The sequence below is a fragment of the Meles meles genome, chromosome 6 (assembly GCF_922984935.1).
Source record: "Meles meles chromosome 6, mMelMel3.1 paternal haplotype, whole genome shotgun sequence".
NCBI classification, from domain to species: domain Eukaryota; kingdom Metazoa; phylum Chordata; class Mammalia; order Carnivora; family Mustelidae; genus Meles; species Meles meles.
Window position 1 is genome coordinate 114,998,477 of NC_060071.1, and position 14,098 is coordinate 115,012,574.

Below are 14,098 nucleotides of genomic sequence, written 5' to 3' on the forward strand. Positions count from 1 at the left end.
TGCTTCTCAATATAGGTAAAGACCTACATGATTTTAAAACAGAACTAATTATATAAAAATCTGAACTACCTGAGGAAATCAAAATAAAGGTGGAAAAGAATTTTCTTCTGAGAAAAAGGTGGTGAAGAGCGACCCATCCCCAGGAGCAGCAGCGGCGGCTGCCTGGGGCTGTTTCTCATTCAGAAGGTCCCGCCCCCTTCCCTGGACCTCCCCTCCCCCAGAGCCCAATCAAAGGATTAGCCTACAGGTTTGGAAACAACAGCAGCTTGAGTTGATCCCCCCCGCCCCTTCTTGTGTTTAAATGCAGGAGCTAGAGAAGTCTTTGGGCAATTGGACTCAGAACTTGAAAGAACTTCACACTATGAAGAACGACTTAACCCAGCACATTCTTGTGGAAGACTTGATGGTTTTGGAAGAGCAAACAGAGCATTTGCACAGACAATGGGAGGACCTCTGCTTAAGAGTAAGTCAGTTAACTGCGGGGCACGGCTGTTGTGGAGTTTATTGAAATGTCTCCGAAGGCCAGACAAAGTAGAAAGGGACTTAATTTCATTGAACCAGAGGCCCTTTTCAGCTGGAGCCCAGGCTGGCTGCTGTTCCTTTAGAAGGCAGCACCCTGGAGTAACAGATTTGCCCCTTTGTTTCTCCAGGGCTCCGTGCTGGTACTTTGTAACACTTTTTATAAGCTTTTTTAAAAACTCACCTTAAATGGGGGGAAGGGGGAATTGCCATGACGAGCAGCGGTGAGCACTATGCTGTTTGTTGGGTCGATGACGAGTCCCCCATCAGGATATTAGAATCAGGACTTCAGCAAAGAGGTCTCATCCTGGCCTTAGGGCAGTGTCTTTGCAGTATCTCCCTGGGCCCAACAAACAGCAGGCATCTTCTTTGGTGCCCCACACAGGGGTGTTTTATCTGAGAACTCAGGGTTCATGTACAGCCCGATGTTTCTTTCCAGTAGCTGGCTGTTCTCAAAACTCTAAAAGAAATGATTAGCAGCTTCACTTAGTATCTCAGTGGATCCCTTCTACTTGTTAAAAATGAGATCATGGTTATAGTCCCATATGGTACATGTGTCTGACAGGCGGGAACTAAAGGGTTCAAATCTTTGTTTTAAGAACATGGAATTCTAAGAAAAATGAATTCCTTAATCTCATTTTTGTGAACTAAGAGATATTTAAAAGTTGAGATTTTTTTTTAAAAGTCGAAATCCACATGCTTTTGAGTGCATTTTAATAAAGTAAAATCATTTTCCCTTCTTGGCATTAGTATTTAATATTCATAACGAATTGTAATTGTAAATGGCCTCTTAGAATCTTTATTAATATTTTATGTAAAGGAAAATATTTAGGATATGTGAAAAGTATCCTGGAACGAAGGTGGAAGCAGAGACTGGGGCCCAGATGTTCTAATTGTTACCATTAGGAAACCAATCAGGGTGACGCTGTATGAAATGCCAGGATTTTAAAAAGCTGTACGAAATGCCAGGATTTTAAAAAGCTAAGATAAATAGATGTCCTCAGGAATGGAAACACAAAACTTGTTTTTTTTAGGGCTAGTTCTTTGAGCCTTCTGAATGTGTTTGGCTGGTGGATGTAAAAGCCTTAGTTAGGTATTTTTGCCTCCCTCTGAAAAGATCACTGTTTCCTTATGCATAGCAGAAAAGCCTCTGGGAGTTAACACCTTAGTTTCCTCATCTGTACAGTAGGGGGTTCAAACTTCATCAGAACTCTTTCAATTCGAAGATTCTAAAGATAAAGATTTTTTAGAGCTGAGAATACTTTTGTATATTTAGAAAGGCTGGTTTGCATTCTTTATATTTAAGTTATACATTTGAACCCTTTAAGGAGGGAAGAGCCTTTGTGGAAGCCCACGTAGGGGTTGCTCATGCATAACGGACTCTTGGTTATTTGGGTCAGTCTGCTTTCTACAGAAGAGTATTTGGTTCCATTTCCATAGTTTCCATCCAAAGCCATAGTGCATAATGGGAAGGTAGATTAAATGAGCGATATGCATTTGTTTTTTATTTGATTTTGCTTTATTTTTTTTTTTTTAAAGATTGGTTGACTTCAGAGAGAGAGAGAGAGAGAGCACAACCAGGGGGAGAGGCAGTCTCCCTACTGAGCGGGGGGCTCGATCCCAGGACCCTGGGATCATGACCTGAGCCAAGGGCAGATACTTAGATGACTGAGCCACCCAGATGCCCCTGTTTTGCTTTATTTTTGAAATCTACCACTAAAATACTGAAATAACCAATTTTGTAGTCCATTTGCATTACAAATGTTAGATTTATATTATGATCTAGGTTATAGTTTTTAAGTTAAATAGGCAGGACATTGGTCTTAAACAGGAATTAGGACTTGATTGTTTTTAAACAGGTAAAAAGATTTGGGTCATAAAACTTTAAATGAGCATGTAGCAAGCCATCAATAAATGTATGTTGAGGGGTGCCTGGGTGGCTCAGTGGGTTAAAGCCTCTGCCTTCGGCTCAGGTCATGGTCTCAGGGTCCTGGGATTGAGCCCCACATTGGGCTCTCTGATTCGCAGGGAGCCTGCTTCCTCCTCTCTGTCTGCCTCCCTCTCTGCCTACTTGTGATCTCTCTTTGTCAAATAAATAAATAAAATCTTTTAAAAAAATGTATGTTGAAAGAACAGGGATTAGAAGAAATTCGGGTGATGTTTTAATATATTTATCTAACCTTCCCTGTTTCTAATTTTTAACATAACCTGGTAATAATAGATATGCATTGGATAAAGCTGAATTCTTTCAGTCGTTTACACTTCAGACACGGTCTTTATTTTGTTGCTTTTTCTGGCATTTATCAAAGGTATAACTATCGATATTGAACCCTAGGTATTAGGTAAACAGTGATTTAAGTCTGTAAGGTTACTGATGAAGATGAATGAAATTCATATTCTTTTTAATGGGGGGAAGGGAAAGGAAATGCTTTCCTTCCTGCCTCTATTCAGCTTCCAAACGCATTTTCATTTCCAGGTGGCTGTACGCAAACAGGAGATTGAAGACAGACTCAACTCATGGATTGTGTTCAATGAAAAAAATAAAGAGCTGTGCGCATGGCTGGTGCAGATGGAAAACAAAGTTCTACAGACGGCAGATATTAGTATTGAAGAAATGATTGAGAAGTTACAGAAGGTAAGCAGGAGTACCCCCAGGGTAGGAGTCATGACTGCTTTGGAATTCTCCGCCCTCACTCACAGGCCCAGAGTGGTATAACATTACAGATCTAGTTCTAATAACATTGCAGAACTATGAGAGCCTTTCTCACTGTCTTGTTCCTTCTCAAGAAAAGCTGGTAAGTGAGGATCCCAGAGAGATGGGAGATGTGGGACCATTCTGGGGAGGGAAGGTGCTTGCTGGGCTTTCTCTCGGGAAGGCTGGCTCTCTGAGTTCACACCCCCAGCGACTTCTCTGCTTGTCGCTGTGAAGGCGTGTTCCTCGCGGAAAGGCCGGCAGCAACTGGGCTTATAATTCTGAAAGGGCCACAAGGCGCCACAGGGAAAGGCAGAAAGAGCATTCTTGGGGCACCTGAGGGGATTAGTCCATTGGGTGTCTGCCATCACCTCAGAGCATGATCCCAGGGCCCTGGGATCGAGGCCTGCGTTGGGCTCCCTGCTCAGCAGGGAGTCTGCTTCTCCTTCTGCCTCTGCCCATGCTCAGGTGCTCTCGCTCGCTCACTCTCTCAAATAAATAAAATCTTTAAAAAGGGGGGCTGCCATTCTTGGTGCCCATTCAAAAGGGCCCTTAGTGATATTATAGGCTAATTTAGTTACACTCTGTTGTCCTCAGTGACCCAGTAGGTTAGATTTGAACAAATCTGGGAGGGGAAGCCGGGGCTACTGAATGAAGAAAGTAACTACTGGGGGCACCTGGCAGCTCAGGTCTTGATCTTATGGCACGGAGCCTGCTTTCAAAACCAAACCAAACAAAACCGTCACGACTGCCTTCCATATTACGCATGTGCCAAGTGGGCGTGGTTTGACTGTAGCTACTCACTGACAAGTTGCATTCACAGGTGTGAGAAGTTTTTGGAACTTTTTCTTCATTTTAAGAGGCAGCTGTATGCTTGTAATTGGCAAATAAATTAGTTTTCAGTAGTAACTGAAGCTTTGTGTTTTGGTGCCGTTGCCAGGACTGCATGGAAGAAATAAACTTGTTTAGTGAAAACAAGTCACAGTTGAAGCACATGGGTGACCAGCTGATTAAGGCCAGCAACAAGACGAGAGCGGCTGAGATCGAGGATAAGCTCAACAAAGTCAGTGACCGCTGGCAGCATCTCTTTGATGTCATCGGATCAAGGTGAGAAATGGCCTACGAGTCATTCTTTGCTAGGTGCAGTGGTTACTTCACAGATGGAGAAACTGAGCTCAGTCTTCCCCTAAGGCAATCCAGCCGTTTTATAAGCTTAGAGAGAAAGGCAAAATTTGGTAAAAATGAGTGGAAATTTCTTTTTTTTTTTAAAGATTTTATTTATTTATTTGACAGAGAGAGATCACAAGTAGACAGAGAGGCAGGCAGAGAGTGAGAGAGGGAAGCAGGCTCGCTGCTGAGCAGAGAGCCCGATGCGGAACTCGATCCCAGGACCCTGAGATCATGACCTGAGCCGAAGGCAGCGGCTTAATCCACTGAGCCACCCAGGCGCCCCATGAGTGGAAATTCTTACCTCAACATTTTAGGAAAATCGTATTTTAGCATGTGACCCTTTAATTTTTTTTTCAGCTTAAAATTTCGTACCAAGTTAGGTTTCAACGAGAGTTGGAAATTTAATATGGGAAGAGATCCTTGAGGAGGTACTATTTAGAAATTTTAACTCTGCTTGAGGATATGCACGTCCCCCAAATAAAATGATGCCTGCCTGTTGCTGCTGGTATGTGGCGAATGAAGTAGGTCAGGAAACGGGCCTGATTTCTAGATGCTGGTCTGCAGGTTCCTGACCATCCTCCCTGCGGGGCTTTGGCACACTCAAGGCAGGGGTCCTCTATATGTGTGTGCTCAGCACACCAGTTCCCGCTGGGCATCTGGGCCTAAGATGTGGATTGGAGAGCCACGTCTGTGGCCACAAATCAAAGTTAAATTCTCTAGTACAGCCTTATCAGAAGTAAGACCGATAATTTTATTTCCCTTCACAAATTAATGAAGATGATGCCACCCCAAGCTTTTCAGGGCCTTTTGTCTTCAAATTCTCTCTCAAAGGACAGACCCTAAGCAAAGTGTTTTTTACGTGCAACCTGACATACAAAACAAATGGTCACTCAGTTCTGGGACCCCTCATGCAGTTCTGTGTTTATACCAGCCGGATGAGTCTTTCACATAACATACAAAGCGGAATACACAGGAGAACCTGTAAGGAGGATGAAGAATTAGGGAGTAATGAAAATGCGATACTCTTAATAATTTGGCATTTATTTCCTTGACCTCATTGTTACTGTAAACCCTAATTGAACCCAATTCAATCAGCAAGGGCACCAGGTTAAGTGCTGTGAGAATTTACTGACAGGAAGTAAGATGAGTCAGTTAATGTTAATGGGAGCGGCTGTAAAGCCAAGTGGTTTGAGAGCTCAGAGCTCATCTTTCTGGAGTGGGAGTGGGGATTAAGAAGAGCCTTAAAGAAGAGGGGTGTTACCAGATGGTCCTGCATGAGAGGTTGGGATCCTTGAATGTTACTGGTAGCACAGGTAGACGTATGTTGTGAGCTGAAAGGTACAGAGATGGGCATCTGGGTGACTCAGTTGGTTAAGCGTCTGCCTTTGGCTCAGGTCGATCCCGGGGTCCTGGGATCAAGTTCTTCCGCCTCTCTCTGCCCCACCCCTGCTCATGCTCTTTCCTGCTCTCTCAGATAAGTAAGTAAAATATTTTTTTTAAAAAGGTACACCGGGGCACCTGGGTGGCTCAGTCCATTAAGCGTCTGCCTTCAGCTCAGGTCATGATCCTGAGGTCCAGGGATCAAGTCCCACATCAGGATCCCTGCTCAGTGGGAATTTGCTTCTCCCTCTGCCTGCCTCTTCCCCTGCTTATGTTTTTTCTCTCTCTCTCACCTTCTCTCTCAAAATAAATTTTTTTTAAAAATCTTAAAAAAAAAAAAAAGTTACAGAGATAGGGCAGCATGGAAATCTTCCAGGAAATGACGAGAAGCTCCGTGGGTGCAAATAGAGGAGACCAAGCTTAAAGAGGTGGGTTGGGGCTAAAGCTTAGAAGATCTTCAAACTCAGCTGAAGACTGGGCCTCATAAGTCAAGTCTGAGTCATTCCTGATTCTCTAGCAGTTGAAGGCCTGCTGAAGACAAATATTAGGGTGATTTGCCTGGCAGCATAGGCTGGGCTGAATTTGACTTCTCTTTGTGCCAGTTGGAAAAAAAAAATACAGAAATCCGTGGCGGTGACCCAAATAAGGATTAAGAGCGCAGGTTTTGAGCATGTCCAGACTTCTCACTTACTTATGGCAGAAACTTGAGTCGTACCTAACCCTTCTAAGCCTCAGTTTCCAAATCTGCAAAAAGTGTCTAACAGCACCGTTGGGAGGGACAATGGCACGTCTCGCATATGGCACAGGACCAGCGTGTGGGAGCCAAGATTTACTGAGTGGCTGTTATCACTGTCCTTATTCAGACTCTTAAAACAAAGTCCCATGTCTGTTGAATGGGAGAGGAGTCCTCAGTTGTGTCTAATACTGAGAGATCTTTCCTCTGTGAGACCAGTGTCTTGGGCTACCTTATTTCCAGTGCTTAGAACTGTGCCTCGGATGCTTGTTGAAATGAACGTTCCAGTGCATAAGAATGTGATCGTTTCTGTTGGATGAATTGTGTCTAGTAGGTCGTCGTTGACATTGTCCTTATGTCCTAAGTTGTCTTGGGCACCTGGTACTGATTGAGAGTGTGATGACATCAGACCTGTTTATGGCTCATGAGGAGGAAGGTCTAGATTATGCTTCCTGAAGACTAGAGTCACAGTCTGTTCTTAATCATTCATGCTTTTGTTCTTTAACTTTGGAGTTTAATGGGCTCTTTCCTTTCCTCTGTTCTCTCTGGCTGCCTGTCTTCAGCCAGTTCTCTGGTGGGAAAGAGATAAAACAGCAAGTGAAATTTCATTAGTCTTCTTTGAGGGAGCAATTGGCAAAGTAAGGAGTTGAAATAATAGGAAATATATTGGCTGCCAGCTATGTTCTTGACCATGTGCTTTTAATGTACAATTTCACGTAGTCCTCTTTATAATTCTGAAAGGTAAACACCGTTAGCCCATTTTATAGATAAGGAAACTGAGACACTGAAGATAAGTAACTTGCCCATCGTTACATAGCCAGCACATGAGGCCACCAGGGTTTCAACCCGTAGTTTGTGTTGCCTCCCTGCTACCCCAGACTCTTCTAGTTTGTAATGAGTAGAGTGAATGAGAGCTTAATCCCTCAAAACTGAAAATGGAGTAACTTGTCTTACCTTAAAGCAAAAACCAGGTGAGACAAATGGCTGAGAGCCTAAGAAACTCCAAGTTGAGTCTGCTCTTCACGTGAATTTGTGGATTAAAGCAGCAAGCTGGGACCTGCCATCAATCAGCCTCATGTAGAATTATAATGCTCCTTGTCTGATCTCTGACACTGATTACATGCTGGGTCCTACACAAAGGCATCGCCACTGGGGAAGAGGGTTGGGGGCCCAGGCTGTAGAGTTTAGGCTTGAACTGTGCCAAACAGAACCTGTAGTCCTGCAGAATGCACAGGCCATTAGCTCATAGAATTCTGACACCATTTCACCTTTCCTCTCCTCTACAAGGTGTTATGCTTCACCCCTGTAGCCACCGCATCATTTTGTAAGTAAGATTTGGAGGGAAACCCTGCATAGGTAAAGGGTGTCATGACCTCAGGATTTTAAGTCCAAGCATTTAACTTCAAAGTTTAGAATGGTATTTAAAAGTCTGTGACCTCAGGGCGCCTGGGTGGCTCAGTGGGTTAAGCCTCTGCCTTCAAATCAAGTCATGATCTCAGGGTCCTGGGATGGAGCCCTGCATCAGGCTCTCTGCTCAGTAGGAAGCCTGCTTCCCTCTCTCTGTCTCTCTCTCTGTCTGTCTGTCTCTCTCTGCCTGCCTCTCTGCCTCCTTGTGATCTCTGTCTGTCAAATAAATAAATAAAATCTTTTAAAAAAAAAGTCTATGACGTCACTAAGTCAGGTTTAATCATTGAAAAAGAAAAAAAAAAGGTTTTTTAAAGGCCTGTTGTTTTGGGCATGTTCTCAGCAAAATAGAGGTAAATTTCAGAAGACTTGGTAAAATATTGAGATAGGGTTATCTAACAACATTAAATTTCTGACCATTTCAAGTAGTAGGCTTTGTGATGGGGTGGATAGGAGAGGAAACCAGTGTTGTTTGTTTTGGAAGTCAGGTTCCTTGTATAAATCCTTTTCCTTCTCGCCACAATCCCGCAAGGGCAGTATCCTCGGTTTTAGCGAGAGGCACACTGCAGGTCACAGAGGGCAAATTACTGACCCCAGGGCAGAGGGGATTCTACACAGGGTGGGGATGACACCAGGGGCGGGCTGTCGTGCTCCACCGTGCATCTAAAGAGCCCTGGGCTCCTTTGAGACCTGGCCTTTTCAAGGTGGATTATTTAGAATTTTTCTAAAATGTAGAACTCAGTGTGGAATGTACTGTGTACTCCAGAGCAGTGGGTTCTCGAACTTAAACGTGCATCAGAATCTAGTGGCTCGTGAAAACCTGGGTTGCTGGGCTCAGAGCTGCTGATTCTGTAAGTCTGGATGGGACTGAGAATGAGCATTTCTCCCAGGTGCCCGGGTCCTGGCAGCGGCGCTGGTCGGGGGAACAGAGAGCTAGAATGAGCAGCAGGGCAAAGTGTCACCATGCTGCACCATGAGTCAGAGATGCTGGACCTGCCATCTGCTACAAACGAGTCTTGGGGCCCCGGTGAGCCCCGGTCTCCTGGTTGATAAACCCTGCACGAGAGCTTGGTGGAGGAAGCAGGACAGTGATGGGTCTGGCCGGCCACACGCACTGTTAGACTCTGGCGCAGTTCGCAGTGGTTGTATGTAACAGACGAGCAGGACAAGCACAGACCCAGACCACAGTTCTTCCTCTCCTTGTAAAGTGTTCTTCAGCTTTTATAAAATCAAAGCAGAGAGCCCAAGGGCTGCAGTTCCCGAAATAACCCAACTAATCAAAGAAGGGAGCAAGGAAGCCTAAGTCAGTCTTAATGCTGATTCCTCACATACGGTTACATGGGCCCTGGTGTAGACATCCGCATTCACAGTAACTGGCTCTCCATCAGAATTGCTGCAGGAGCTTCTAGCGATTCTCGTGGGCCTTGGGCAGCTTGTATTTGTAACATCTCAACTCTTAAAAAACATGCTGTTCATGGACGCCTGGGTAGCTCAGTTGGTTAAGCGTCTGCCTTCTGCTCAGGTCATGATCTCAAGGTCTTGGGATCGAGCCCCACTTTGGGGTCCCTGCTCAGCAGGAAACCTGCTCTCCTGTTCCCCCTGCCTGCTGCTCTTGCTACTTGTGCTCACTCGAAGTCTGTCAAATAAATAAATAAAAATCTTTTTAAAAAATGCTATTCATTTCATCAACAGAATGGCCATTTGTTTTGGGGGGGAGAGGTTTTTTTTTTTTGTTTTTTTTTTAAGATTTTATTTTATTTTAGAGAGAGTACGAGTTGGGGAAGGAGCAGAGGGAGAGGGACAAGCAGACTCTGCTCTGAATGCAGAGCCCAATGCAGGGCTGGATCCCATAACCCTGAGATCATGACTTAAGCCAAAACCAAGAGTTGGACACCCAACCAAGTCTCTCAGGCCCCCAGAAAGGCCACTGGAAGCACTATATATTTTTTGGTGAATGGTGTGATTATTCTAGAGCCCAATTTGATCTGAAGACAAATATTAATTATATACTACTATGCTTAATTGACAAACTAAATGAAGAAAGTTTACTTTTTTTTTTCTTTTTAATTGTAGCTATTGGGGCACCAGGCTTGGCTCGTTGGGTAGAGCTTGCAACTCTTGATCTTGGGGTTGTAAGTTCAAGCCCCTTATGGGGGGCAGAGGCTACTTAAAATATTTTAAGGGTTGCCTAAGTGGCTTAGTTGGTTGAGTGGCTAACTCTTCATTTTGGCTCAGGTCATCATCTCAGTGCCGTGGGATCAAGCCCCACGTTGCTGGGCTCTGGATTCAACGAGGAGTCTGCTGGTCCCTTTCCCTTTGCTCCTTCCCCCACTCCATTTGCATGCTAGCTCTCTCCCAACTAAATAAAATCTCGTTTAAAAAATAAGTCTTCTTAAAACTTTTGTTTAAAATTTATTATAGCTATTAGCTCCTCCTTCCCCATGTTCTCTTAGATAATATCTTTGAAAATGGACTCCACAAAATGTGAATGCAGGAGAGACAACTAAAGAAGTTCTCAGAACTACCAGCATGTTCGATCCTCTGTTTTAGAGGGAGTAGGTAGGCTACCTATTAGTGGGAGCACTTTGGATGCAGGATGTTGGATGAGGGACTAAAGATGCCAAGTTCACTTGCTTTAGCCAGCAGAGACCAAGGTCTGAAAAAAGGGTCCTGCCCTCCCACGCCTCCCCAATGTCCTGCCCTCAGTGCGACTCCTCCCAGAGGAAGACTCAGTCTGACACTTCTCACCTGTGCCTACTTTGATTTCAGAAACCCAGTAGTTGGACTCCCTAAAAATCCATCTAGTTCTGTTTCCCAGAACCCCCTCACCATTCATTAATCACAGCCTTCGCTGCGTCCTGTGTAGCAGGAGCCCTGTGGCCACAAGCCAGTGTGTGTCTTTGGTAAATCACTCTGGCTGGTTGTGGAGCCTCTTCAGAGACATGGGGCCAATGGGCCAAGGGCAGTGGAGCCTCTTTTTTAAAGACTCTAACAGTATGTGTGAATGATCTGGTCAGTGGTGTCCGTGCCTAAAACGGATTGGACAGCTAAGTGGAAAGACTTACTCCAGAATGTTTACATTGGGTATCTTTTGGTGTTGACATCATTGATGATTGTAACTTTCTTTGTGCCTCTCTGTATTTTCTGATGTTCATTATGGAAAAAGGAACGTGGTTTTGTTTTGTTTTGTTTTTTAATGTAAAAAAAAACCTCATCAATATTTTTACCTTTTGCCTTCATTTCTCTGAATGGTAGAGACTTGGCACCATTGGGCCAGTGTTGGAAGGAGGGACTTACTCAGACATGCTCCCATAGGATCCCTTCCTGTTAGACTAGATAGTTGTCTCACCATCAGAAGGATGAAAGACATGAAAAGAAACTTTTCAACTAAGCATAATTTTCACATTTTACCTGCCAATATGAAAAGCCCCCCGTTGTATAATAGTAGCAGTTAAAATGTTGTCATTTAAACTCAGCAGTTATTACCATGGCAACTGTGTGTTGGGATTGTTTTTCAGTCCCTTGCAGAATGGGCAGGGAGATGTGTGCCTTTTAAATTGATAACGTTTTTCATTGCTGTCTTTTTATCTGTATTTTCTCAAGGTTATTTTGGGAGACTAGACAATGCTGCTAGTCATAGAGTTGACTTGCTGTGGCCTGATCCAGTAGGACTGGAAGGGTTTAGAGATTTTAGCACAGGGAGAGCCAGATGTGAGGTTGGCCTCCCCACTTCCATTTTCCTTCCGACCAGCCTGATCATTGCACCTCTAGAGTATGGGGTGGCTGCTCCTGGAGCCTGCAGAAATGCTTTGCTGAGGGTTGGGGCACTTCCTCGAGGAGACCGCAGCCACCAGTACGCTCGGGGCACGTGGCACCCAGCAGCAACGGCGAGCCCAGTGTGCTAGGCTTTGGGGACCATGTTTAGCAGGTCCCAGGGACAGTTAAGCACGTGAGCAAAAGTTAGATGTTGCATTTGGGGGAAGTGTTTCTAAATCTGCATTCCCTGATTGCACTGGTATAGAATGTGTTCTCTGTCTTTCAAGGTACAGATGTAATAATTACTAAATGTTGGGATTTAGGGACCCATGAGAAATGATTGATACTGTTGAGTCTTAAAATAAGGCTGAGAGTGAGCCTAAAAGGGATTGGACACAAACCAGGGTTGCTCTGGTAAACAGCCACTTGGGCTCTCCTAGAGAAACCAGGGTTAAGGATGTGGAGAAATTTTCAGAGACATGGTAAACCCTGGGAGGAGCTAACAAGGAAAATTGCAAAATTTCTTCCTCTGCAAAGTCTTGAACTCCATTTGTATTATAAGATAGAGAGATATAGATAGATATACCCCACCCCCCCAAAAAAAACAGAGGAATGGACTCAAAGAACTCTCTGCCTTCCCTAAACCAAGATGCACAGGCCTAAAAGGCAGGGCAGAAACCCCACCCCACCCCCCAGAAATTTCTTCTTCAGGAGGACCCGAGGAAGGCATTCGTGTTGCACTCAGGACCTTCCAATTTCACCTTTTTTTTCAAACCTGAAACAGAAATTTGATTTGAAGACAACAGAAATCCTTTTTTCCGTGCCCCAAATCTGAATGTTTCTTCCCTCGGTTTAGAGCACTTCATAAATAACCCATAGCCAAGATAACACTGTGACTTTCTTCTCCCAGCATTGCAATCCTGTAGCGTCAGAACAAAGACTGTGTGTGTATGTGTGCTCGAGAGAGGAAGGAGTGGAGATACTTGTTTATTGCAAGGGAGAAAACGGAGATTAAAACATGCAGTGAGCGGGGAGGCAGGTCGGCTGCCTTCCTGGGGGCGCTGCTTTGTGGCCGGGAGCCTGCGGGAGGGCAGCCACCCAGGAGGATGCTGAGTACAGGGATGGAGCATCCGGCCGCAGGGGGAGGGGCTGCCTCGGCCGGGGAGGTGGAGAGGCAGCTGGGAACTCAGAGCTGCCGCTAACCAGGAGGAATGGTTTTTTCGCATCAACAGTAAGTGCCATTTCAGCCATCAGCACAGCGTATGGCCGAGGGGCGGCTGCTCTGTCTGTGTGTCTCGCTCTCTCACTCCCTCGTGTTGGTTACAATAGGAGTGACCAACAACGAGAGATGGTGGCTGTGGAGTGTGTGTGCTCTGCCATTGGGGGGGGGATGGGTGCTCTCTGCGGTCCGCGTGCCTGTGGTGTCTGCAGTCAGCTTTTGACAAGCAGGGGACAGGGGTGATGATGCTGTGTGGAAAATGGAAGTCCTCCGGCGACATCAGTGCTTCAGAGAGGCGATTAGCTCAGATGTCTTGTGATGTCCATGCCCCCCACATCAGGGCTTCAAGATCTTGGAGTAATCGATTATCTTAACCGTAAAGCTGTTCAGTCATTTAAAAAGATGCATTTGTACAGAATCTGTACAGTGTTTTTAGCAACTGACAGCTGCCCCACAAGTTTGAGTATCTGTTTGTTTTAGCATAAATTCAGATACTTAGACTGTCTCATTTTCCTTAGCATTTTTTTTAAGTTATGCTGTCCACATTGGCATGGGATTTTTTAAATGTATGACGATCTGAGGTCTTCATAGTTTAACTGTAGACCCTTTAGCATGTAGAAAATAAGACTGAAATGTAAATTCTTCAGTAGAGATGAATTCAATAATAAAAGCCTCCATCATACATTGTAAGACTGATACATAGAATGATACTAACCAGACTTGATTTTGTTTGTTTTGCAGAGAGTGGGGTTCATAAGTATTCTGTTCTGATCTGTCGCTATTAATATAAAACTTTAATTCACCTCGATTATTTTCTGCACTTCTACCCATAATCCCTGCAAATGATCTTCTAATTTGTAGCTACTCTTAGCAAAAACTCTTATTTTGTTTGTTTCATATGAAAATGTTTCAGTTCTATCCAGGTCTTCCCCTAATCTACACAGGTGTAAAATTTTCCCTTTGTACCAAAAAATGTTGTTTTTCTAATCCTCAGAATTAGAATTCAACTCAGGAAATCACACTTATTTTTTCCTGGAGAAATATGACTTAAATTTTTTTAAGTTTTTTAAATTAATTTATTTGATAGAGAGACAGCTTGAGAGGGAACACAAGCAGGGGAAGCAGAAGGAGGAGAAGCAGGATCCCTGATGAGCAGGGAGCCTGATGTGGGGCTCGATCCCATGACCCTGGGATCATGACCTGAGCCAAAGGCAGATGCTTAACA

General features: G+C 44.4%; 1 protein-coding gene across 12 annotated transcripts in view; it reads left to right on the plus strand.

Annotated features, from left to right (window-relative positions):
- Positions 1-14,098, plus strand: part of SYNE2 (spectrin repeat containing nuclear envelope protein 2) — a 327,766-nt gene that overhangs the window by 286,156 nt on the left and 27,512 nt on the right. For 11 of the 12 annotated variants that reach the window (XM_046009418.1, XM_046009420.1, XM_046009424.1 and 8 more), the window contains 3 exons: positions 308-463; positions 2,996-3,154; positions 4,152-4,318. In XM_046009418.1, the coding sequence (XP_045865374.1) occupies positions 308-463; positions 2,996-3,154; positions 4,152-4,318 (482 nt within the window). Of the gene's footprint in view, positions 1-307; positions 464-2,995; positions 3,155-4,151; positions 4,319-12,633; positions 12,886-14,098 lie in introns of those variants that run through there. The other variant, XM_046009431.1, reaches the window with a different exon arrangement.